General features: G+C 54.0%; 2 protein-coding genes across 4 annotated transcripts in view; both read left to right on the forward strand.

Moving 5' to 3' along the window:
• Positions 1-5,507: 5,507 nt before the first annotated feature.
• LOC135888113 (class I histocompatibility antigen, F10 alpha chain-like) lies at positions 5,508-20,598 on the forward strand. The gene is made up of 6 exons (XM_065415918.1): positions 5,508-5,517; positions 6,844-7,104; positions 9,907-10,185; positions 18,570-18,848; positions 19,319-19,472; positions 20,463-20,598. Exons 1-6 carry the CDS (start codon positions 5,508-5,510, stop codon positions 20,596-20,598), a joined length of 1,119 nt encoding a protein of 372 aa, XP_065271990.1.
• A 1,280-nt stretch (positions 20,599-21,878) lies between these two features.
• The window catches only part of LOC135887747 (class I histocompatibility antigen, F10 alpha chain-like), a 265,826-nt gene continuing 262,299 nt past the window's right edge, over positions 21,879-25,405 (forward strand). For all 3 annotated transcript variants that reach the window (XM_065415484.1, XM_065415482.1, XM_065415485.1), the window contains exon 1: positions 21,879-22,078. In XM_065415484.1, coding sequence (XP_065271556.1) covers positions 22,018-22,078 — 61 coding nt within the window. In that variant the 5' untranslated portion in view covers positions 21,879-22,017. The remainder of the gene's footprint in view (positions 22,079-25,405) is intronic.

Consider the following 25,405-nt stretch of genomic DNA (forward strand, 5'->3'; position numbering starts at 1 on the left):
TACCCCACGCCGCCATAAGATGCCTGGTGGTGAGCAGACACCCCTCACACCACCCAGACCCAGACAGCGACTGTGGGACAATTGCAGGGGGGTGGTAGGATGTGGCCTAGGGAGAACAGCCTTATGCATCCCCTGGCTGTCACATCACTGATAGCCCTCAAAGGGCCGTGGGTCAGAGCCTGGTGGAGTGGGAGGGCCTGGGCTTCCCTACCAACAACCCGCCCTGCAAGTCATGGGCCTAAGCCCTGACCACTACCCAACACTACCTGACCAACCAACCCCCGAGCAAGGACCATCACAGGGGGATATGACAGAGGTCTGTAAAAACATGACTGGTGTGGGGAAAGTGAATAGGGAAGTGTTATTTACCTCTTTGCATACCACAAGAACCAGGGTCATCCAATGAAATTAACAGGCAGCAGGTTTAAAACAAACTAAAGGCAGTAGTTCTTTACACAACGCCCAGTCAACCTGTGGAACTCATTGCTAGGGGATGTTGAGAAGGCACAAAGTATAACTGGGTTCTAAAAAGAAACAGATAAGTTCATGGAGGACAGGTCCATCAATGGGTGCAAGGACCAGCCAGCCACGCACGTAAGCAGAAGAATGCTGGGTGCCCCCTCACCACCCTGCCCCTCCCTGCCCAAGGTCCCATCTCCAGCTGTGGCCGTCCCTGATGCTGTAGAGGGAGGAGATAAAACAAACAGACCACAGAACACATTTTTCTGGGGGGAAGGAATCCTCTCCTGACCCCAGCTTGTGGCTGGCTGAAGCCGTGAACAGGGCCAGCTCTAGGTTTCTTGCCGCCCCAAGCAAAAAAAATTTTGGCTGCCCCCCCCCCCCAGCCCTGGGCTCTCTCTTCCCCCCCACCCGCACCCCCTGCTGCCCCAGCCCTGGGCTCCCCCCCCCAAAATGTGACCTCCTCTTTCACCACAGCAATCCCCGTTTACACTAACTTTACTGCTCCAAATGCACATGGAAGGCATAAGGACTAACCCTCAAACCTTGTACCCGGCAAGGGATGGGGATCTAGTAAAGAGGGTTCAGGCAGAGGAGCGGGTGTGGGGGTGCTACACTGGCAGAGAAGCCAGGTGTGATGTACTCGCGGAGGAGGGTGGAGGAGGAGAGGGGGTATCAGGAGGGTTGCGGGAGAAGAGGTGCAGGGGAAGGGGGAGGTGCGGGAGGAGAGGGCTGGGCGAGGGTACAAGGGGAGAGGTGAGGGTGAAGGGAGCGTACAAGGGGAAGGGGTTCGGTGAAGGAGCGATGTGGGGAGGTACAAGGGAAGAGGTTGCGAGCGGGATGGGGAGTGCAAGGGCTGAGAGGGGCAGGCACTGACAGCTGCTTCCCCAGCCCCGTGCAGGCAGAGCCGAGAGGACAGACACTGACCCCCAGGTGCCCGAGCTGCGGGGGTCCCCCGAAGGGGCAGTATCCCCCGCTGCCCCGCTCAGAGCTGGGCTCTGCCTCTCCCCACCCAGGGCAGGCAGCGCGGGGCTGAGGCGGGGGAGGTGCGCGGTGGGCTGGGTCCGGGGGCAGGAGGGGGCAGCGTCAGCTCCCTGGCAGCTCAGGCTGCCCAGCCACGCGCCCTGTCAGCGCGCGAGCCGGGGTCCGCGCCCCCTACCCAGCCCGGCGGTGCCCTGCACAGCCCCCTCGGGCGGGGAAACGCCGCCCCACCCTGGGGAGACTCGGAGCAGCAGCAGGACCCCTCCCCCCTCCCTGCATCCCGAGCCCCACTTCCCTCCCTCCCTCCCCGGCTCCTCACACCCAGGCTGGACGGCCGCTGGAGAGCCCAAGCATCGTCCCCCGGAGCTGAGCTCCTCTCGCCGCCCACCGCAGCCCAGGCTCAGCTCCGGGGATGATGCTCCGGGCTCAACTCCGGGGATGACGCTCTGGGCTCACCCTGGGGGATGATGCTCCAGGCTCAGCTCCAGGAATGATGCTCCGGGCTCAGCTCCGGGGATGACGCTCTGGGCTCAGCTCCGGGGGGTGATGCTCCGGGCTCAGCTCCGGGGATGATGCTCCGGGCTCAGCTCCGGGGGATGATGCTCCGGGCTCAGCTCCGGGGATGATGCTCCGGGCTCAGCTCCGGGGGATGATGCTCCGGGCTCAACTCCGGGGATGATGCTCTGGGCTCAGCTCCGGGGATGATGCTCCGGGCTCAGCTCCGGGGATGATGCTCCGGGCTCACCCCGGGGGATGATGCTCCGGGCTCAGCTCCGGGGATGACGCTCTGGGCTCAGCTCCGGGGATGATGCCCTGGGCTCAGCTCTCGGGATGATGCTCCGGGCTCACCCCGGGGGATGATGCTCCGGGCTCAGCTCTGGGGATGATGCTCCGGGATCAGCTCTGGGGGATGATGCTCCGGGCTTACCCCGGGGGATGATGCTCCGGGCTCAGCTCCGGGGATGATGCTCTGGGCTCAGCTCCGGGGGATGATGCTCTGGGCTCACCCCGAGGGGTGATGCTCCGGGCTCAGCTCCGGGGATGATGCTCTGGGCTGCACCCCCCACTTCGCAGTCAGACGTGACTCTTGGCCAGCCAGTAAAACAGAGGTTTATTAGATGACAGGAACACGGTCTAACACAGAGCTTGTAGGTACAGAGAACAGGACCCCTCAGCCGGGTCCATTCTGGGGTCCCGCGAGCCAGACAACCCCGTCTGCCCTCACTTCCTGTCTCCAGCCAGCTCCAACCTCCCGTCCAGCCCCTCCTTCTCTGGGCTTTGTCTCTTCCCCGGGCTAGGAGGTCACCTGATCTCTTTGTTCTCCAACACTTTTAGCTATTCCCTTGCAGGGGGGGAAGGGGCCCTGGCCATTTGTTGCCAGGGAGACAGAGTGTCAGTGATTTATGCACACTGGCGTTTCCCCACCACCTAGAGACTTAAGAAATGCATAGGGGAAACTGAGGCAACCACACAGTATTCAGAGGAAACATTAAGAACAGTCCCACTTCATCACAGCACCCCAAACCCCTCATCCTCGGCCCCACCCCAGAGCCTGTGCCCCCAGCCGCACCCCTCACCCCTCCCATACCCCAACCCCCTGCCCCAGCACGGTGAAAATGAGTGAGTGAGCGAGGGTGGGGGAGAGCAAGCGATGGAGGGAGGGGGATGGAGTGAGCGGGTGAGGGGCCTCGGAGAAGGGGCAGGGCCTACTAAGAAGGAAGAGGTTAAGGGAAAGGAAGGAAAAACATCTTCTGGCATGCAGACCTGTGGTTATGCTTGCCTCTTAACCCCAATAAACATCCCATCGCCTGCACTCTGAACGCTGCCCTTCTGCTTTCTGTCTGCGTGACAAGAACCAAGGGAGGGCGAGGGAAGCCCTGATAGGGCGCACGGGGACGCTGGCCGGTCAGGTGCCAGGATTAGCTGTGCACACAGGACATGCCCCGCAAGAAGCTGCACCTGACACTGCATGGGTGTGCAGTGAGCAAAGTCCACAGGCTGTTTGCAGGGGCTGCTGGCCGGCTCGCCTGCTCCTTCCCCGAGGCCAGAGGGTGAGACCCCTCCCAAGGGCAGGAACCATGGGCCTGGCTGTCGCTCTGGGGGCCTGTTGGTGCCTCCTGGGGGCAATGGCTGCTGGGGGTGAGTACGAGAGAGGCTGGGGAGGGGCTGAGGCCTGGGGACCCAGGGCCCAGCTGCACCGTGTCCCCTGGTGTCTGCAGGGGGCAGAGTGAGGCGGAAGTGCGGCCAGGCAGAGCCCCAGGGGCCCTAGGGCTGGCTCTGGTTCACGCACCCGGGAGGGTCGAGTATCACTCAAAGCCAGTGGCCCTTTTGAGAAGTGTGGGCTGGGTACGAGCCCCCCTGCTGTGCCGGGCCCAGCCCAGCCTGGGACTTGGGGTTTGGAGGGGCTGGAGAATTCTCCCGCCAGCAATAACAGCTGCACTTCTCTGCCAAGATTCACGGGGCTGCCGGGAGAGGGCACATGGGCCCAAGGGGAATTAACCGCTGGAACATCTGCCCCAGAGGCATGGGGGATTCTCCATCCCTGGCAGTTTGTGAACCAGGACTGGCTGATTGACTGTAAGATCTGCTCCAGGGATTACATAGGGCAGTTCTCTGGCCTGGTATCGTATGGGGCAGACTGGTGATCACAGGGCCCTGCTGCCGTGGGATCTCGGGAACGTCCTCGGGGAGATATGGGCTCATTCCCTGGCTCTGCCATCAGCTGCCTAGGGGATGCTGCGGAAGTCGCTCATGCTGTGGTTTGCAGCGTTTGCAGCCCTGATAATGTCATAGAACCATAGAATCACAGAATATCAGGGTTGGAAGGGACCTCAGGAGGTCATCTAGTCCCACCCCCTGCTCAAAGCAGCACCAATCCCCAACTAAATCATCCCAGACAGGGCTTTGTCAAGCCTGACCTTAAAAACCTCTAAGGAAGGAGATTCCACCACCTCCCTAGGTAACATTTTCCAGTGCTTCACCACCCTCCTAGTGAAAAAGTTTTTCCTAATATCCAACCTAGACCTCCCCCACTGCAACTTAAGACCATTGCTCCTTGTTCTGTCATCTGGTACCACTGAGAACAGTCTAGATCCATCCTCTTTGGAACCCCCCTTTAGGTAGTTGAAAACAGCTATCAAATCCCCCCTCATTCTTCTCTTCTGCAGACTAAACAATCCCAGTTCCCTCAGCCTCTCCTCATAAGTCATGTGCTCCAGCCCCCTAATCATTTTTGTTGCCCTCCGCTGGACTCTTTCCTGTTTGTCCACATCCTTCTTGTAGTGTGGGGCCCAAAACTGGACACAGCACTCCAGATGAGGCCTAACCAGTGTCGAATAGAGGGGAACGATCATGTTCCTCGATCTGCTGGCAATGCCCCTACTTATACAGCCCAAAATGCCGTTAGCCTTCTTGGCAACAAGGGCACACTGTTGACTCATATCCAGCTTCTCGTCCACGGTAACCCCTAGGTCCTTTTCTGCAGAACTGCTGTTTAGCCAGTCGGTCCCTAGTCTGTAACAGTGAATGGGATTCTTCCGTCCTAAGTGCAGGACTCTGCACTTGTCCTTTTTGAACCTCATCATTTTTTTTTTGGCCCAATCCTCTAATTTGTCTAGGTCCCTCTGTATCCTATCCCTACCCTCCAGCGTATCTACCTCTCCTCTCAGTTTAGTGTCATCTGCAAACTTGCTGAGGGTGCAGTCCACGCCATCCTCCAGATCATTAATGAAGATATTGAACAAAACCAGCCCCAGGACCGACCCTTGGGGCACTCCGCTTGAAACCGGCTGCCAACTAGACATGGAACCATTGATCACTACCCGTTGAGTATCCCAGACCCGGTTCTGCCTGGATACTGCCAGCAAGTTCCCTTCCCGCATTCTGATTGGCCTGCTGGGCTTGTGATGGGCAACACTTGGGAAAGTGACAGTGTGTGTGTGGTGGGGGGAGGGCTGCAGATTCCCAGGGGCTGGCAGGGTTGTTCCTCTCCAGAGTGGGGAAAAACCCTGATCTAGCGCAGGAGCCATGGCCCTGGGTGTTGCCCTGGGGCTGTGCTGGGGGCAGCAATGGCTGATGGTGAGTAGAGCCGGGGTGAAGGGGGTCAGGCACTAGCCGCACTAGCAGCACCTGGGGGGGTTGGGGGGAGGCAGACCAGGGAAAATCAGCTGGAAACACTGGGGTGGGGGGAATGACCTGCCAGCGAGAACTTTCTGCAAGGCCTGCTGCCAAGGGCTCTGCTCCTTAACCCTCCAGCCCCTCGGCTCCATTCTCCTCCATGGGCGTGAGCCCCCCACAACCCCTGTCCTTCTTTGGGGGCCTGCCAGAAGTCCCCAACATGCCAGCCCAAGACACACACCCCCCGACCCATGGTGCAGAGGGGGACCAGCACAGCGACCCTTGTGGGCAGTGGTGTCATGGTAAATACAGCAGTGGGTCACCTCACCTCAGCGAAACTCCATGTTCCCTCATAAGAAGCGGGTGAGCTCCGGTTACCCCTGGTACCCCGGCTCTGGCAGTGCTGTGCAGTAGCCCGGATGGAGGGTGAGGGGGGACCAGGCTCAGCTAAGGTGGAAAGAAAACTTGGGGTTACACCTGGGAGATGGGAGGGCAGGAAAAAAAGCAACAAAGAGAGAAAAGTCTGAGTGTTTAAAGTGAAAGGAATCTAATGCTGTGGTTTATTTCATGGACTGCACAGTAACTGTATGTACACGTGTGTGGGTGTGTGCAACTTCCTCTCCGTTGCCTCACGTTAACAGGCAGCCTCGCATTGACACTTAGACTAATTTATTATTCACACAGACACATCGACCTGCTGCCACGGGTTGGATTTTCTTACCACAATCAGTATTTCCCTGTGCCTGAGTGAGCCAAAATTGGGTTGAAAATGAGTAAACACCAAATAACGGCTTTTGTCAAACCCGGGAATTTATTGGTAAAAATCAGTAAAAACGGACAACGAAGAGCCTTGCACACACATGCCCCTCCATCCCCACACGTACACAAGGGGAGACATCACACACATACACAGCCTACACACACAACACAGACAGGTACACAGGCCACAAACACCCCCGGTTCTGATGTAAGCATTTGCCCATTCGGCGGGCGGGGAGGGAGGTCTTAAGGGGGCAATGAACCCCCCACCAATGTCTGACCCCCCTAAACAAGCCGTGGGCTTTCAGAGGCGCAGGCTGAGACCTCGTCCTTCCTGATTCCCCCTCGGCTCCACGCCGGGTGAGTCACTGACAGATCCCAGCTTGTCTCTCGCCCAGGATGGGGCTGAGGGCAGGGGGACGTGGCTGGGGGTGGAAGGTCTCTGATGGGCCCCATTGGGTGACCCTGGTGTCCCCTGGGCAAAGGAAGAAGTCTGTGGTTAACTCAACCTCGCTCCTGTTGCTTTAGGGCACCACAGCCTGGCCCTGCTAGTCACAGGAGTCACCCACGAAGATGGGACTCATCACTTCATCATGATCACCAGCGTGGATGACGTTCAGATCGCGCACTACAGCAGTGACACGCGAGAGGTCAGAGCCACCCAGGAGTGGGCAGAACAGGCCCTGGGCACTGAGTATCTCCAGGAAAAGACCCGGGAGTTCTGGGGGCATGAGGAGGACTGTAAAGTCCTTACCAAGAGGTGGATGCAGCAGCACAACCAGACGGGCGGTGAGTGTCTGAGAGTTGTTGTTATTAATGGACACGCGAGAGCTGCCCGCTCAGAATCACTCCCACTGGGGATCAGGGCCTCGCTGGGCCAGGTGCTGCCCAAACCAGAGCTGGCTGGAAAATGGAGTTTTCTTCCCACAGAAAATTTGTTATTCCCGGGAGTGTTTTCATTCCCAATCGGAAGGGAAGTCGGAAATGGGAGGTTTCCATGGGAAGGAAATTTTTCAGAAATTCCATCTCGGGAGAATCCCAGGCAGGGAGCCGGGCAGCCCCGGGATCTTCCCTTTCAATTTCTCCAACAGAAAATCAATGTTTTCTGGCCAAACTGAAATTTTCTCATGAAAAATTATAATTCTGCAGAAACAGCCTTTCCCAAGGCTAACAGAAAGTCAGGAACCATTAGGAAAGGGATAGACAGTCAGACAGAAAATGTCATAATGCCTCTATATAAATTCATGGTGTGCCCACATCTTGAATACTGTGTGCAGAGCTGGTCATCGATCTCAAAAAGGTCAGAGTGGAACTGGAAAAGGCTCAGAGAAAAGGGTAACAAAGATGATCACGGGTATGGAACGGCTTCCATATGAAGAGAGAGAAAAAAGATTAGGGCTGTTCGGTTTAGAAAAGGACGACTAAGGGGGGATATGATAGAGTCTATAAAATGATGACTGGGGTGGAGAAAGTGAATAGAGACGTGGTCTTTACCCTTTCCCACAATAATAAACCAGGGGTCACCTGATGAAATTAACAGGCAGCAGGTCTAATACAAACAAGAGGAAGTACTTTTTCACACAACACACAGTCACCCTGAGAAACTTGTTGCCAGGGGATGTTCTAAAGCCAAAACTATAACTGGGTTCAAAAAAGAACTAGACAAGTTCCTGGAGGGTAGGTTCATCAGTGGCTATTAGCCAAGATGGCCAGGGATGGAGCCCCATGCCTGGGGTGACCCTGAGCCTCTGCCTGCCAGAAGCCGGGAGGGGAAGACAGGGGTGGATCACTCCAGAATTGCCCTGTTCTGTGCACTCCCCCTGTGTTAAAGGGCTTATTCCTTCACCCTCTCACTTCCCTGGTCCTTCTCGCATGAACAGAGAGCAACAATACCCGAAGTCCAAAGGCGCAAACAATTCGATGTTTATTGGGGTGAACTTCCAGCAAGCAATGATTCCAATTTCCTTCCTGAGTGTCCCCCTTCCCAGCTCTGACACCACAGAGCCTTGCCTTGCCTGTGTCCCTGTTCCTGTTCCCATTCCCCCCTTAACAAAACATGATCCCAATTCCCCCACCCCCAATCCCTGTTCCCATTTTCCCCCTTACTTCCTGATTGACTGCAGCCTATATAGTAAAACTTGAGTTCTGCTTAGCTAGACCTTAACCAATTACTTTACTGAAATTTACCTAACCAATCCTAACATATTGTAACATGATTAGCTAACCAATTATATCCCACCACCTTAATTGGTTTACACCCAACAAAATTGCTGCTTGACCAAAGGCCTTACTTAGCCTAAGAACAGAGCCTCAGACTGTCCCTTACACAGACAGAGAGTGATTTTGATTCTCTCTTTTATACCTCTATAACTAGCTAAGTGATAAGAATACACCTAAATTCTTAAAGTATAGGCCTTTACAGACAGGCCTGAATATCTATATCCTAACACCCTGAATCTCTGGTGTTGGTCACTGTCAGACCTTGGTCTCACCCCTGGATGGCAACTCTCATGTTCACCGCTGGAGAGACTCCAGGAGCTCAGTAACTGTCTGGCAGGATCCCAAACCCTCAGTCCTTCCCGTGGGTCTGCTCTGACCCCTCCAGCTCCTCAGCGTCCTCTGGGATTGTTCCCTAGTTCTGCATGAGGCCAGACGCACGGTCAGAGACGGTAAAGTGCCAGTGTCACCTACCGGCCGAGTGTCCTCTGACCCCACCCCCCCACAGCCACATTTCTCATCTCTCAGTGCCCTTGTCAAGGCTCCTGCCCCACTCTGAACTTTAGGGTACAGATGTATGGACCTGCATGAAAACTTCTAAGCTTAACTACCAGCTTAGATCTGTGTTTGCTGCCACCACCCAAATGTGCTAACTCCCTTCCCTGGGTAGCCTTGAGAGACTCTCCACCAATTCCCTGGTGAACACTGATCCAAAACCCCTTGTATCTTAAAATAAGGAAAAATCAATCAGGTTCTTAAAAAGAAGGCTTTTAATTAAAGAAAGAAAGGTAAAAATCATCTCTGTAAAATCAGGATGGAAAATAACTTTACAGGGTAATCAGATTCAAAGAGCCCAGAGGAACCCCCTCTAGCCTTAAGTTCAAAGCTACAGCAAACAGAGATAAACACTCTAGCAAAAGATACATTTACAAGTTGAGAAAACAAAGATAAAACTAACACGCCTTGCCTAGCTGTTACTTACAAGTTTGAAATATGAGAGACTTGTTCAGAAGATTTGGAGAGCCTGGATTGATGTCTGGTCCCTCTTAGTCCCAAGAGTGAACAACCCCCAAAACAAAGAGCACAAACAAAAGCCTTCCCCCCACCAAGATTTGAAAGTATCTTGTCCCCTTAGTGGTCCTTTGGGTCAGGTGTCAGCCAGGTTATCTGAGCTTCTTAACCCTTTACAGGTAAAAGGATTTTGGAGTCTCTGGCCAGGAGGGATTTTATAGTGTTGTACACAGGAGGGCTGTTACCCTTCCCTTTATAGTTATGACAGCCCTGGTGTCACCGTCCGTCCGAGCCCCCTCTGCCCCTCCCAGACACATTTCCCTGATTTCAATGCAGGGTCTCAGCTCTCTCCCTCCCGCACAGGGATTCACACTACTCAGGTTCACACAGGCTGTGCCCTGAGTGACCAGGCCCCCATGGACCCGAGGTTCCAGTACGCCTACGACGGGAGGGACTTCATTAGCTTTGACAACCAGACGGGGACGTGGGTCGCGGCTGTCCCGCTGGCTGTTCTCATGAAGCAGCGCTGGGAGACGGGGGACAAGATTTGGACTCAGTACATCCAGCATTTCCTACAGTCCGAGTGCCTGGGGACCCTGCGGAACCTGGTGCATCGGGGGAGAAAGGTCCTGGAGCAGCAGGGTGAGTGAGCAGTGGGGAGCAATGGGTTGGGGGGACGGGGCACAGGGACACCAATGGGACTTGGGCATGTCTGGAAGGGGCAGTGTGACCTAGTGGATAGTGTCCGGAGTCACAGGTCAGTGCATCTGGGTTCTATTCCCAGCTCTGACACTGGCCTGCAGGGTGACCTTGGGTCAGTCACTCCCCCTCTCGGTGCCTCCATTTCCCCATCTGTACAATGGGGATAATGACACCAACCTCCTTTGTAATCCGCTTTGAGATCGACCAATGACAAGAGCTACGGGTTGTTATTGGTGCAGACGGGTTATTAGTCAGTTCTGGCTGCCTGGGCGTCTCCGTTCTGCAGGGCCTTTCCCGTTGGCTTCCAGCTCCCTCAATCTTCCCTTTTCAGGCTGAAACGTTCCAGCTCTGGGCTGTGAGTTGATTCATTTTCCTAAGTTCGGTCTGGAAAAGGCCCAGCCCCTTGTGAGTGTGAAGGAAGCGGGGCGGGGGAGGGGGATGACGCTGTCATTACACAAATAAAAACTTGTTTAAGGTTTTGTGCCCAGCGCTGGCACCTCCACAGTCGAGGGCCAGAGACATGGATGGGGACAGGGACTCAGGGCCGTGTGACAAAGAGATTTAAGCGCCTGACGATGCAGACAGGGGCCAGCTGGATTTCGGAACGGAGGCGCCTGACTCCCCATGAGATCACCGGGGTTAGGCACCGAGGGGCATATGGAAATCTGGCCCTTAGCCCCTAAATCGCACACGCGTGTTTGGGTGGCCCAGTGACAACCTGTCTGGGCGTAGCCGTGTTATAGCACGGGATCGCACGCAGCGAAGGAGACCCAGGCCCAGGCCTTTTCTGGTAACTACCCAGTTCAGCTACCACCAATGTGAGCAGTTTGAGTGAGTCTGCAGAGGGGTGTGAGCTGGGTGTCTAGGGCAGTCCTCACTGAAAATGCCAAGCTCAGGACAGGCTGCAAAAAGAAGAGCAGATTCTCCCCAAACTGGCCATTAACACTGAAGTTAGATTCAATAAACTGTGCTTCTGAGTCCCCACACTGGTTATTAAGAAGCTGAAAAAAGAAATCACACAGCCCCCTTTATTGCATTCCTATTCTCTTGTTCTAACCGTTCATGTCAATAACGTCACAGATCATTGGTGCAACCAAGGTTATGATTGGCTGGTAATGATGATGCTATCTGGGTGCATGTATCATTTTTGTATTGAAAGTTATAAGTATTGGCTTTATACTGTCTGTATTTCAAACTTGTGCTATGCTTCTGGGTGACACCCCAGACAATTTGGCATCAGCTCTGCCTAGCCTGCTTGGTGGCCTATTAAGGACCATCAGTTACACAACTGACCCATTGAGAAAAGGCAAATACACCTGGTGACTCAGCAAGGCAGGGACAGGCCTATGGACAGAACTTTTCCATGCCATGTGCTGGGTGGCTTGTGGTTGGAACAAAGGAAGCACAAGCCACATGGCAAAAGGACTAGAAAAGGCAGCAGCAGCATCTCCATCTTGTCTTCAATCCTGCTTCTTACCTCTGGAGGGACTTTGCTACAAACTGAAGCTCTGAACAAAGGACTGAATGACCCATCCCAGCTGGGGATGTTCCAGAGACTTGATTTGAACCTGCAGTTTATTCCATCACTGCTACAAGCCTGAACCAAGAACTTTGCCATGAGTGTATGGAATTGATTCTATTTAACCAATTCTAGCTCTCATCTACATCTTTTTCCTTTTATGAATAAACCTTTAGATTCTAAAGGATTGGCAAAACCGTGATTTGTGGGTAAGATCTGATTTGTATATTGACCTGGGTCTGGGGCTTGGTCCTTTGGGATCAGGAGAACCTTTTTTCTTTTACTGGGATATTGGTTTTCATAACCATTCGTCCCCATAACAAGTGGTACTGGTGGGGATACTGGGAAACTGGAGTGTCTAAGGGAATTGCTTGTGTGACTGGTGGTTAGCCAGTGGGGTGAGACCAATGTCCTCTTAGTCTGGTTGGTTTGGTGAAGGAATTCCAGCTTTGGGCTGTAACTGCCCTGCTCTAAGCAATTTGTCCTGATTTGATACTCTCAGTCGTGTCCCACCAGAGGCAGCATCGTTACAGGCTCCCAATCAGCACCTAGGTCCAGTAAAGCGAGAAGTTATTTAAAGACTCTGCTCACTATACAAAATGTTCTTCTGACCCCAAAGGGCCAGCCACATTACCAGGTCACTATTAGGTTGGATCTTACCCAAAATCCCACGCTGCCAGCCAGTCCTTTAGTGTCAAAAACTAAAGGTTAATTAGAAAAGAAAAGAAAAGAAAAGAAAAGAAAAGAAAAGAAAAGAAAAGAAAGTTGTTGAACAGTAAAGCAATCAGATACACACCTAGGACTTCAGAGTCCATATATCAGGTTCCTAGCAGTGTTGTGTCCATAGGCAGCCCCGACATGTCCCGCTGATTCATACGGTGCAGTCCCTGGATTTTTTCAATGGGTTCATTGTACAGCTGATGTCCCTTGGTGGGCCATCTAGCAGGCTTAGTGCTGATGCCAATCTGTCTGGGGGCGTCACCCAGAAACACAGCACAAATTTTGATATACCAGGTTTTGAAACCATACAAATCTATAACTCACAATACAAAGATGATACAAACATATAAACAAGATTATAATCCTCCGCAAATCATAACATTGTCAATAACCACATTCCAAAACTCCCTTCTGTAAACCACCCTTTCACTAACTAGGATACAATGCAGGCAGAAGCCCAGCAGCAGAGTGGGGGCTATCCAGTTTATTGCGCCGACTGTTGCATGTATGATTACCTGCCCTGTGGGCGGGTGGCGTATGTGTGCAGTCGGTGCAAGGAGCTCCTGGCCCTCAGAGACCATGTACGGACTTTGGAGGCCAGGGTGGCGGAACTGGAGGAGCTGAGAGAGGCAGAGAGGTATGTTGATGAGGCTTTCTGGGACACTGTAGAATTGTCCCACCTCCGCTTAGACAGCACCTGTGCTGTTAAGGAGGAAGAAGGGCCCAGAGAAGTAGAGCAGTCAATGGGAGCAGAGGGAAACTTTCCCGTAGTTGGGACCCTCCTTCCAGATGGTTCTGGGGTTGCCTCTCGCACTGAGGTTGCCTCTCCGGGGGAGGGAACTCCAGTTTCTAGGAAAAGGCAGGTGTTAGTAATGGGAGATTCGATTATTAGAAATGTAGATAGCTGGGTCTGTGATGACCGGGAGAACCGTATGGTGACTTGCCTGCCTGGTGCGAAGGTTGAGGATCTCTCGAGGCATCTAGATAGACTTATGTGTAGTGCTGGGGAGGAGCCGGTGGTCGTGGTACATGTAGGTACCAATGACATAGGGAAGGGTAGGAGAGATGTCCTGGAAGCCAAATTTAGGCTGCTAGGGAAGAGACTGAAATCCAGGACCTCTATGGTGGCATTTTCAGAAATGCTCCCAGTTCCACGCGCAGGGCCAGGTAGGCAGGCAGAGCTTCAGAGTCTCAATGCGTGGATGAGACGATGGTGTAGAGAGGAGGGGTTCACGTTCATTAGGAACTGGGGAAACTTCTGGGATGGGAGGAGCCTATACAGGAGAGATGGGCTCCACCTAAACCAAAGTGGAACCAGACTGCTGGCACTAAACATTAAAAAGGTGGTAGAGCAGTTTTTAAACTAGGAGATGGGGGAAAGCCGACTGCTGCAGAGGAGCGTGTGGATCGGACACAGACTTCTCTTAGGGGAGAGTCTGATGATAGAGAATCTCCAGGTTATAGTCAGGAGCAGAGGACTGAAAAGTATAATGTAAGGGCCGGATCAGATGATAAACAGTCACATAAAAAAGAATCTGGCACATCAGAAAAAGGCAGGCTAATAAACAGGGACAAGTTTTTAAAGTGCTTGTACACAAATGCCAGAAGTCTAAATAATAAGATGGGTGAACTAGAGTGCCTTGTGATAAAGGAGGATATAGATATAATAGGCATCACAGAAACCTGGTGGACTGAGAGCAATCAATGGGACACAATCATTCCGGGGTACAAAATATATCGGAAGGACAGAACAGGCCGTGCAGGGGGAGGAGTGGCACTATATGTTAAAGAAAGTGTAGATTCAAATGAAGTAAAAATCTTAAGCGAATCCACAGGTTCCATAGAGTCTCTATGGATAGAAATTTCATGCTCTAGTAAAAATATAACATTAGGGATCTATTATCGACCACCTGACCAGGACAGTAATAGTGATGATGAAATGCTAAGGGAAATTAGAGAGGCTATCAAAATTAAGAACCCAATAATAGTGGGGGATTTCAATTATCCCCATATTGACTGGGAACATTTCACTTCAGGACGAAATGCAGAGATAAAATTTCTCGATACTTTAAATGACTGCTTCATGGAGCAGCTGGTACGGGAACCCACAAGGGGAGAGGCGACTCTAGATTTAATCCTGAGTGGAGCGCAGGAGCTGGTCCAAGAGGTAACTATAGCGGGACCGCTTGGAAATAGTGACCATAATACAATAGCATTCAACATCCCTGTGGTGGGAAGAACACCTCAACTGCCCAACACTGTGGCCTTTAATTTCAAAAGGGGGAACTATACAAAAATGAGGAAGTTAGTTAGACAAAAGTTAAAAGGTACAGTGACTAAAGTGAAATCCCTGCAAGTTGCGTGGGCCCTTTTTAAAGACACCATAATAGAGGCTCAACTTCAATGTATACCCCAAATTAAGAAACACAGTAAAAGAACTCAAAAAGAGCCACCGTGGCTTAACAACCATGTAAAAGAAGCAGTGAGAGATAAAAAGACTTCCTTTAAAAAGTGGAAGTCAAATCCTAGTGAGGCAAATAGAAAGGAGCACAAACACTGCCAACTTAAGTGCAAGAGTGTAATAAGAAAAGCCAAAGAGGAGTTTGAAGAACGGCTAGCCAAAAACTCCAAAGGTAATAACAAAATGTTTTTTAAGTACATCAGAAGCAGGAAGCCTGCTAAACAACCAGTGGGGCCCCTTGACGATGAAAATACAAAAGGAGCGCTTAAAGATGATAAAGTCATTGCGGAGAAACTAAATGGATTCTTTGCTTCAGTCTTCACGGCTGAGGATGTTAGGGAGATTCCCAAACCTGAGCTGGCTTTTGTAGGTGACAAATCTGAGGAACTGTCACAGATTGAAGTATCACTAGAGGAGGTTTTGGAATTAATTGATAAACTCAACATTAACAAGTCACCGGGACCAGATGGCATTCACCCAAGAGTTCTGAAAGAACTCAAATGTGAAGTTGCGGAACTATTAACTAAGGTTTGTAACCTGTCCTTTAAATCGGCTTCGGTACCCAATGACTGGAAGTTAGCTAATGTAACGCCAATATTTAAAAAGGGCTCTAGGGGTGATCCCGGCAATTACAGACCGGTAAGTCTAACGTCAGTACCGGGCAAATTAGTTGAAACAATAGTAAAGAACAAAATTGTCAGACACATAGAAAAACATAAACTCTTGAGCAATAGTCAACATGGTTTCTGTAAAGGGAAATCGTGTCTTACTAATCTATTAGAGTTCTTTGAAGGGGTCAACAAACATGTGGACAAGGGGGATCCGGTGGACATAGTGTACTTAGATTTCCAGAAAGCCTTTGACAAGGTCCCTCACCAAAGGCTCTTACGTAAATTAAGCTGTCATGGGATAAAAGGGAAGGTCCTTTCATGGATTGAGAACTGGTTAAAGGACAGGGAACAAAGGGTAGGAATTAATGGTAAATTCTCAGAATGGAGAGGGGTAACTAGTGGTGTTCCCCAAGGGTCAGTCCTAGGACCAATCCTATTCAATTTATTCATAAATGATCTGGAGAAAGGGGTAAACAGTGAGGTGGCAAAGTTTGCAGATGATACTAAACTACTCAAGATAGTTAAGACCAAAGCAGATTGTGAAGAACTTCAAAAAGATCTCCCAAAACTAAGTGATTGGGCAGCAAAATGGCAAATGAAATTTAATGTGGATAAATGTAAAGTAATGCACATTGGAAAAAATAACCCCAACTATACATACAACATGATGGGGGCTAATTTAGCTACAACGAGTCAGGAAAAAGATCTTGGCGTCATCGTGGATAGTTCTCTAAAGATGTCCACGCAGTGTGCAGAGGCGGTCAAAAAAGCAAACAGGATGTTAGGAATCATTAAAAAGGGGATAGAGAATAAGACTGAGAATATATTATTGCCCTTATATAAATCCATGGTACGCCCACATCTCGAGTACTGTGTACAGATGTGGTCTCCTCACCTCAAAAAAGATATTCTAGCACTAGAAAAGGTTCAGAAAAGAGCAACTAAAATGATTAAGGGTTTAGAGAGGGTCCCATATGAGGAAAGATTAAAGAGGCTAGGACTCTTCAGTTTGGAAAAGAGAAGACTAAGGGGGGACATGATAGAGGTATATAAAATCATGAGTGATGTGGAGAAAGTGGATAAGGAAAAGTTATTTACTTATTCCCATAATACAAGAACTAGGGGTCACCAAATGAAATTAATAGGCAGCAGGTTTAAAACAAATAAAAGGAAGTTCTTCTTCACGCAGCGCACAGTCAACTTGTGGAACTCCTTACCTGAGGAGGTTGTGAAGGCTAGGACTATAACAATGTTTAAAAGGGGACTGGATAAATTCATGGTGGCTAAGTCCATAAATGGCTATTAGCCAGGATGGGTAAGAATGGTGTCCCTAGCCTCTGTTCGTCAGAGGATGGAGATGGATGGCAGGAGAGAGATCACTTGATCATTGCCTGTTAGGTTCACTCCCTCTGGGGCACCTGGCATTGGCCACTGTCGGTAGACAGATACTGGGCTAGATGGACCTTTGGTCTGACCCAGTACGGCCTTTCTTATGTTCTTATGTTCTAACACCTTACATGGCATATCTGGCATGATTTATTGCAATTTTATAATGTAATCCTTCTGCCCGTCTGAGTTGGCAGCAACACAGGCCGGGTTCAGTATCTAGGAGTTCCCTTTCAATAACACAATGCAAAACTGGCTTGAGCCCCCACCCAGTGACCTGGGACAATTACATACCATCCCCCAGGCGCCTCTAAGAGGCAATACTTCTCCTCTCACAAGCACGGAGTCTGAGTGTAGCAAAAGCCTTTAAATAAAGGAGGGAAACAATGCGGCATTATGTTGGGGAAACACCACAAACAGGATTCATAACACAAACCATGAGCAAAACACACACCCTCCCCCGCCAAGTAAGTTTGGCAGTATCCTTTTCCCCTCAGGGTCTTAAGTCCAGCAATCCAAAAAATCACCCAAAGTCCCAAAAGTCCAATACCCCAAAAGTCTCTGTCCCTGGTCAGTGCAGCCCCAGAGTTTAAAAGTTTATCTGCAGAGTTTTACCTCCCATCCTGGGTGGAAATGAGGGGACCGCAGGGGTGTTAAGGGGCACCTTACATGGTCCAAGGCCAACTGTCCCGCCTCTCCATGGGGTTCTGCTGCAGCCCTCACCGTGAGCCACTCCACCAGCCGCTCTTCTCCACCAACCGTCCCGTGAGCCACTCCAGCTGTCCCGCCAACTGCTCCGCTCCACCAGCCATATATCTTTTCAGGCTCCCCACTACTTAACACAGCACTCAGTGATTTCAGCTCTTTAGTGAATTCAGCTTGTAGTAGGGGAGTCTCAGTGCTGGTGCACCATTGGCCCGAGGTGAATTCAGCTCAGCAGCCTGTAACTAGACTCCTAATAGAATCAAGATTAGCACTGATATTCCCCAGTGGAGAAAGGAAGAGGTGCAATTGGTGTTTTAGGCCCTCAAAGGGGGCCCATACCATCAAGTACAAATGCCTGTCCCCAGCCTCTCTCAAGTCACTGGGTTTTGGAACCCATGTTCCTTGTCTAGCAAGTGCTACTTAGTTGATGGCGAGTCTCTCCATCATAAAATGCCAAGTACAGTTCTACTGCCCTTGAGTCACATAATCAGGGTAACAACACTTTATTCTTCCTGCCCCAATAACAGAGAAACTGGGGATCCCACAGCAGTCAAAGTGACCATTTGGGATGCCGTGGGCTCAGGCTAGGCAGGGTGGGTGTACCTATGCAAACAAGATCAGCCCCTGAAGTTCTTTTCCACAACTCGCCACAATTCACCACCAGATGTCAGGGTAGAGCTCATCCTGACTCTGCTTACAATAATATTGGTATTATTAATAATATAAAGTGTCTCACAATTCCATACAGCGTCACAAGTGGATTTACACCAGATTAACTAGCTCCATTTACAAATCAGTGTAAACGGGTGCTGACCAGGTCTCACACACACGTGAGTAATCGACAAATGGGGGGCCTTTGTCTTCTGTCTATTATATGGTCCCAGTCCCTGGCATGTGGCTTACATGCTGTGTCTCCCCCCAGTGTCCCCCGAAGTCTCAGTTTCCCACAGAGATACCCCCAACGGCTCCGTCACCCTCTCCTGCCGCGCCAGGGGCTTTTACCCGCGTCCCATCCACGTCTCCTGGGTGCGGGACGGAGAAGACATCCTGGTGGAGACGGGCTCCAGCGGGATCCTGCCCAACGCCGACGGCACCTACTACACGCAGTCGTCCCTGGAGATCTCCCCGCAGCAGGAGGACGGGCACCGCTACGCCTGCCAGGTGGAGCACAGCAGCCCGCCGGAGCCCATGCTCGTCTGGGGTAAGGGGGGTGAATGGCAGGGCCCAGGGGTTGGGGGCACAGCCCCATGGGAATTACAGAGATGGGGTGAGGCTGGGCCACTGGAAAGTCAATATCCCTGCCCATTGTCAGAGCGAATTCGTCTAGCTCTGGGTATTCGTGTGACCCACAGAAATGGCCGATCCCTCAGAGAATCTCATTAAGTTTCTGGCCATGGCATCATGCAGTGACAGTGAGTTCCACAGGCTGATGATGTTATGAGGGAAGGGCCTGGTTGCTGTGTGGCGTGTGTGTCTGGCAGTGCCCGGCAGAGCACCCACCCTCTGTGTCCCATCCCCGTCCCCCTCCCGGCTCAGCCTTTCCCCTTCCCTGGGGCCAGGTCTCTGCAGACGCCCTCGGGGAGACGTTCAAGGCAAAGGCCTGTGGCTGCCCCAGGAGGATGCCCCAGTGGCTGCGCCCCTCGGTGACCTGGGCCCTTCTCCATCCCACAGCCCCTGGGAAGAAGGGCCCCCTGCATCCCGGGGTCCTGGCCGCCATCGTCCTGGCCGTGCTGGTTCTGGCTGGAGCTGTAGGGGCTGGCGTCATCCTGTGGAGGAGAAAATCAGCAGGTAAGAGCCAGTCCCCGTGGAGCCGGGATGTGGGGAGGTCTGGGGAGTGGGGCGGCCCAGCCAGCCCAAGGGGGAATGGCTCCTCCCACTGCCCCCCAAGGAGAGGTGGGGCAGGGCCATGGGGCAGGGCTGATCACTGTAACCTGGCACAGCTGGGGGCACAGTTGGCTCTGTCGTTGGCTGGGCACCGTGTGCCCTGCTGGGGGGGGGCACTGGGGTGGGTCTGGCCTGGGTGAGGTGCAGTCAGGGTCACGGGGAGCCCTGTGTCTGGGGGAGGGGGGGAGGGATCACCGTGGGGGAGCGGTGACCCTGCTCCCCTGCACTGACCCTCATTCTCTGCTTGTGTTTCATTCTGCCCCATGAATCCCGGCTACGCTCCAGCAGCCAGTGAGTAAATCCAGGGTACAGGGCCCAGCGCCCCAGTGCATTATGGGTGCAGGGGGTCCCCATGAGGGGAGAAGGGATTCAGGCACTGATGGGGCTGGGCGGCGTGAGTCACAGTCGTCACTCCAAGGGCCCGTTGCAGGCCAGACCAGCCGTCCGGGAGCTTCCGAGTGTGAGGGAAAAGTTGGAGCCCGGCGGTGTCTGTCGGGGGTGGGTACGACTGGGGTCACACACTGCGTTTGGGGTTCGAACCCGTGTCCATTCCCAGCCTGGGGGAGGTCGCTCCATAGAGAGGAGTTAGCGTGGGGTGCGGTGTGGGGGACGCCCAGAGCTGAATTCCCCTCCCCCTTCCCTAGCTGGGATCCCCAGAGCTAACACCACCTCGGAACGATTTTCTTCTCTCTCCATATCATAGATCAGAGAAGATTCTGCCTCCAGCTCGTCACTGGGAACAGACCCCCGGAGCGTGGGACCCCAGTGCTAGGGGCAGAGTGACGCTGACCCCGCTGGCTGGGCGATCTCTGTCCTCTGACTCCCCCCTGCCCCGGGGGAGATTCCTGCCCTGGTCGTTAGAGCAGTTTCCTCCTGGGGGTGTTGGGCCTCAGGCTCTCTGATTGCAGCGTTTGCGTCTCTGCTTCTGCAGCCGGGACTTTGCCTCAACTTCTCTCCCAAGGGGCCGACTCACTCCAGTGTCTCGTCTCTGCGGGGGCCGCGCTGCCTGCATCAGGGATGGGCAGTTCCCCTTGTCCAGCAGCAGGAACCGGCACAGAGCCCAGTGAGCAGGCAAAGACGGGGGCGGGGGAGCCCCGCAGCGGGGAATTATGGGCTACTCCACCCCCATCTGAGAGGCAAATGGGCCCTGCTTGGAAAAAGCAAATCCCAAAATGGTGATTTTCAGAGGAAAAGACTCCGTGCTCTGGTCGAGCTCAGGTCCGAGATTTGCCCTGAATGTGGTGTGTCAAACCTCCCCTCCCCCACCAACCCCCCAAATTCTGCACAAAGCTGAGCGTTGAGTCTCAGACTCTCAGCACACGTGTAATACGTGAGCGTCTCTCTGTGAAGCAGGAACAGCGGAAGGACCCATCCTTCTCCGGCCCTGGCTCCGGGAATGCAGAACTGGGGGGTTTTCCTTTTCAGTTCCAACTTGTTGCTGGCTTTGCCTTTTTTTTAAATCATTTTAAATAAGGCCAGGACTTTTGCAGACAAGGTCAAATATTGTCTGGGGCTGACCCAGGACCACCATTGTCTCAGGTACCTACAGACCTGCGGACTGCATATATTTTTGGATCCGAGGGCTTTCTGAGCCCAAAATTACGGGAATGAGGAGGTCCTTTATTTGCATAAAGGGGTCCCCCCCCCCCGTTTTTTAATTACCCCACCCCCAGCCCCACCTCAACTCCGCCCCTTCCCCCAATCCCCAGCCCTGCCTCCCCCCCCCAGGCTCTCAAGCCTAGGAGGGAGGGAGGGGGAGAAGCAGCGCCCGCGCCGCGGCCGCTCGGGATCTCCCCCTCCCTCCCAGGTTTGAGAGCCTGGGAGGGAGGGGGAGACTCCGAGTGGCCGCGGCGTGGGCGCCGCTTCTCCTCCTCCCTCCCAGGCTCTCAAGCAATGGAGGGATGGTTTGTGCCCCCCCAGGTCCTATGGGGGCTGATCCAGCCTCGCCCCTCAGAGGGTCCGAAACCTTCTTCTCCTTCCCAGCCAGGATTCGCTCCTGGCCCCTTTACCCCCTTTGTGCCCCTGCCCCATGGTACCCGCGCCCGGTGCCCTGCCCCAGAGCGGGTCCAGCCCCTCCCCGCCCAGGTCCCCGGGCTCCGCCAGGCTCTGCAGCCCCCACGCAGCCCCTGCCCAGCCCCGCCCGCAGCGCTGCCCCGGCCCTTCGCACCCCGGGCACGGGGCAGGCTGGGGGAGCCCCATGGGCCCGCAGCCATGGGATGTTTGTGTGCAGTAACTTCACACAGCCCGGTCTGCCCGGATACCGATGACGAACCGCCTCTGCCTGCGTCCTGATTGGATGGTCACAGGCAGCTGCGACACTTTGGAAAGTGAAAGTGACACAGCAGGTCCATTTGCCAGGCTGCCCGGCTCCCCTGTCTCCCCTGGGCTGAGACCCCGCGTGCGGAGGGTGACCCCACGTCCGGATATTCGGGGCTTTGTCTTATACAGGCGCCTATTGCCCCCCCCCCCCCCCCCGCCCAGGACCCATGGCCTGGGGGCTGCTCCTGGCGCTCTGCGGGGGGCTCCTGGCTCCAGCCGCGGCGGGCGGTGAGTACGAGGGAGACTGGGGGTGCAGGGTGACCCCAGCTGGGGGTGTCACCGTAACAGGCCAGGCAGCTCCCTCTGACACGGGGAGGCGCAAACTGGGGGCGCAAGAGATTCTTGGGGGGGACATGAGCAAACTGGGATCCCGGGGGTCCCGCAGGACCCGCTGCCATGGTAGCAACGCAGGATAAAAACAGAGCGGGAATTGGGGGGGGGGGGATTAAATAATTAGTCCTCCCGCACCGCCGCCGCTGCTGCCACAAACGCCCCGGCCAGCAGCCTCCACTCTCCGGCCGCCCAGCTCTGAAGGCAGCGACGCCGCCAGCAGCAGCACCGATAGATGGATTAATGCTGATTACCAGTAATGGGGGGGGGGGCGGGCACGACACATTCCATGAATGATGGGGGGTGGGCACGACCAGGGTCAGTGCAAAGACATTTTGGGCCCTAGGCCACCTTGTGCCCCCCCTCCCCCTCCTTCTCCCCTCCCCTCCCCTCGACAACCTCCGAAAACTAGTAAACTGAGCATTATAAACAGCTTGTCAGAATGGGTAACGGCTGTTGTAATGTTTCTTTTTTACCTTTAAGGCGTTTCAATTGTTTGCCATTGCCTCTGATGGTGTCCCAGTCAAAGTCTTACTATTGTGCAAAGCTAAACAATTGAGCCAGGTTAGGCAGGTGACCAATCATTATCCCCTGGTGACTCATTTCGACTCCAGGTCTATAAAGCACTTTTAAGGTAAATACATTATTCCTTCAGTATTACCCATGCACACATCTCACAAAGAGTCTCACTCTTGACAAGTTACCAGCCTTGTGTAGATCCCTTCCACGTTCCTCTCTGTGGGTCAGTGCCCTGTAAGACACGTGTGGGGTGCAGTGAGTTTGTCAGGCCTGCGGTGACAGCTGTTTGTGAAGATCAGGGGGCCCTTTGCCAAGGGGTGCTGATGTAACAGTGAGCTTGGGGTGGCTGACAGTATGGGGCAGGGCGCTGAGGCTGGTGGGGCAGGTAACACTCACTGGGCTGGGGGGCAGGTGGTGCCGGGATGGGGCAGGGGCAGGTACCTGTCAGTCTCCAGTGCTCCGGCCGCGCCAGCAGCCTCTTCACCTCGGAGTCTCCCCTGCTTGCCCGGGGGCCGCTCCTCCTCTCAGGCTCCCCGGCCGCTGCCACCGCGGCTGCCCGGGAGGACGCGGGCAGGGGCCGCCACCGCGGAGGAGACGCAAGGGGCCGGGCTCGGCTGGGGCCCTGCACCTGCCGGCCGAGGGCAGCAGGAACCAGGCGCCACTCGGAGGGAGCCGGGCGGCCCGAGCCCAGGGCGGCAGCAGCCTCCACAGCAGCAGGGGCAGGCGGGGAGCGTAGCCGCCATGGGGCAGGAGAGGCCGCACTGCTGCTGCTGCTGTTTCCCACCTACAGCCGTCCTTCTCCTGCGCCGCGCGGCAGGGCCGGGAACCAGAGGAGGAGTGGCCCCGGGCAAGCAGGGGAGACTCTGAGGTGAAGAGGCTGCTGGTTTGGCCCGAGCACTGGAGACTGACAGGTACCTGCCCCTGTGCCCTAGGCGGCCGCCTAGTTCACCTAGTGGTTACAGCGGCCCTGGGCACGACTGGAGCAGTTTACACACCCACAGCTTGAACGGCTGTAACCAGGGCGGGGTGAGGGGGACAGCCGCCCAGGGAGCAAAGCTGCAGGGGTGGAAAACGGGGTGGAAATATGATGAAAAAAACGGGTAGGGGTAACAAAGATGCTTGCTGGCCCCAGGCACTAGAACAGCTAGTTACCAGCTGGGCGGGGGGGTGGCGGGGGGGCACCCCATGGGGTGGCCATACAGCAGCGCAGAGGGGGGGTGAGCTCCTTGGGTTGTTCTGCGTTTGTACAGCACCCGTGCAGCCGGGTCCTGGGCCAGGATGGAGGCTCCTAGGCACTGCCCTAGTCCAGAACATGAATGGTCCCTTCTGGCCTTGAAATCTACAACTGTCCAGCCCCGTGGCTCCGTCTCCTCCATGGGCCTGAGCCGCATCCCCCCATCCTCCTTTGGGGGCTCTGCCAGAAATCCCCATCACGCCAGCCCAAGAGCCGCCCCCCACCCCTAGGGGTGATGTCAAACCAGGGTGAGTGAGCGCAGGGAGAGGAGCCGGCTCGTGCTACGGGAGCAGAGGGGGACCAGCCCAGTGACCCTCGCGGGCAGTGGTGTCGGGGTAAATACAGCAGTGGGTCACCTCACCTCAGCAAAACTCCCTGTCACCAATGAGAAGCGGGTGAGCTCCGGTTACCCCTGGTACCCCGGCTCCGGCACTGCTGTGCAGTAACCCGGCTGGCTGCACCAGGCTCAGCTGAGGTGGAAACAAAAGAAAGTTACTTATGTTTCCAGGAGCAAAGGAGCAGAATCTCTGGGAGCTGCTCCCCTGCACAGCGAGAGACATGTGATTGTCTCCTGCCTCTGGCACAAAAAGAGGGGGGCAGCTTGGCTGGCCCCCTGAGAGCCCCATATCCCTGCAGGACTGGCCTATTTAGTTCCTGGGAAGGGCCGTGGGCGCATGCGTACACCCAGCCCCCACAAGGCTAGGGTGACCATATCCCGGGACAGTCCCTTTTGTAAGCCCTGTCCCGGCAGTAATGACTTTTTTGGCAAAAGTGGGCGTTTGTCCTGTTTGCTCTTGCCAACTTGAACAAAAAGTGGGGTGCAGAGGAACATGCGGGGGGGGGCGAGTAGCGATGCCAGCCCCGCGCGGAGGGGGAGTCAGGGCTCGGGTGGGGAGCAGGCAGGGCTCCGGCGATGCCAGCCCCAGCCCGTTTTCCACACAGTGTCCCGTTTTCCCTTTGGGAAATATGGTCACCTTACCCTAGGCCCTTTGTTTTCAGATGTTATTTTGTTTACATTTTACTTGAAATTGATCAGTGTTTATTACAAACATTTAAAAAATGGATGAAAACCAGCACCAGATATTAACTGCCCAGTTTTCTGGGTCAATATTGAGGTTCGTACTGTGGGAGGGGAGGACAGGAAAAAAGCAACAAGAGGGAAAAGTCTGAGTATTGAAAGTGAAAGGAGTTTAATGCTGCTGTTTATTTCATGATCTGCACAGTAACGAATGTGTACCCATGTGTGTGTGCGTTTGTAGCTTCCTCTCCATTGACTATGTTAACAGGCAGCCTCGCGCTGACACTTAGACTAATTTATTATTAGCACAAACACATCAACCTGCTGTCACGGCACAGGTTGGATTTTCATACCATAGTCAACTAGGGTGACCAGACGTCCCGATAAAATCGGGACTGTCCCGATATTGAGCAGTTTGTCCCACGTCGGTCGGGATGCCATTTGTCCTGATATT

This window comes from Emys orbicularis, chromosome 13 (assembly GCF_028017835.1).
Source record: "Emys orbicularis isolate rEmyOrb1 chromosome 13, rEmyOrb1.hap1, whole genome shotgun sequence".
Taxonomy (NCBI): Eukaryota; Metazoa; Chordata; order Testudines; family Emydidae; genus Emys; species Emys orbicularis.

What these genes read in the sequence shown, in the direction of transcription:
- LOC135888113 (XM_065415918.1), top strand. An exon ending in GCAGCACAACCAGACGGGCG is followed by an intron (nt 7,105 to 9,906) that starts GTGAGTGTCTGA and finishes CCTCCCGCACAG; the next exon opens with GGATTCACACTACTCAGGTT. An exon ending in TGGAGCCGGGATGTGGGGAG is followed by an intron (nt 19,473 to 20,462) that starts GTCTGGGGAGTG and finishes CTGCTTCTGCAG; the next exon opens with CCGGGACTTTGCCTCAACTT.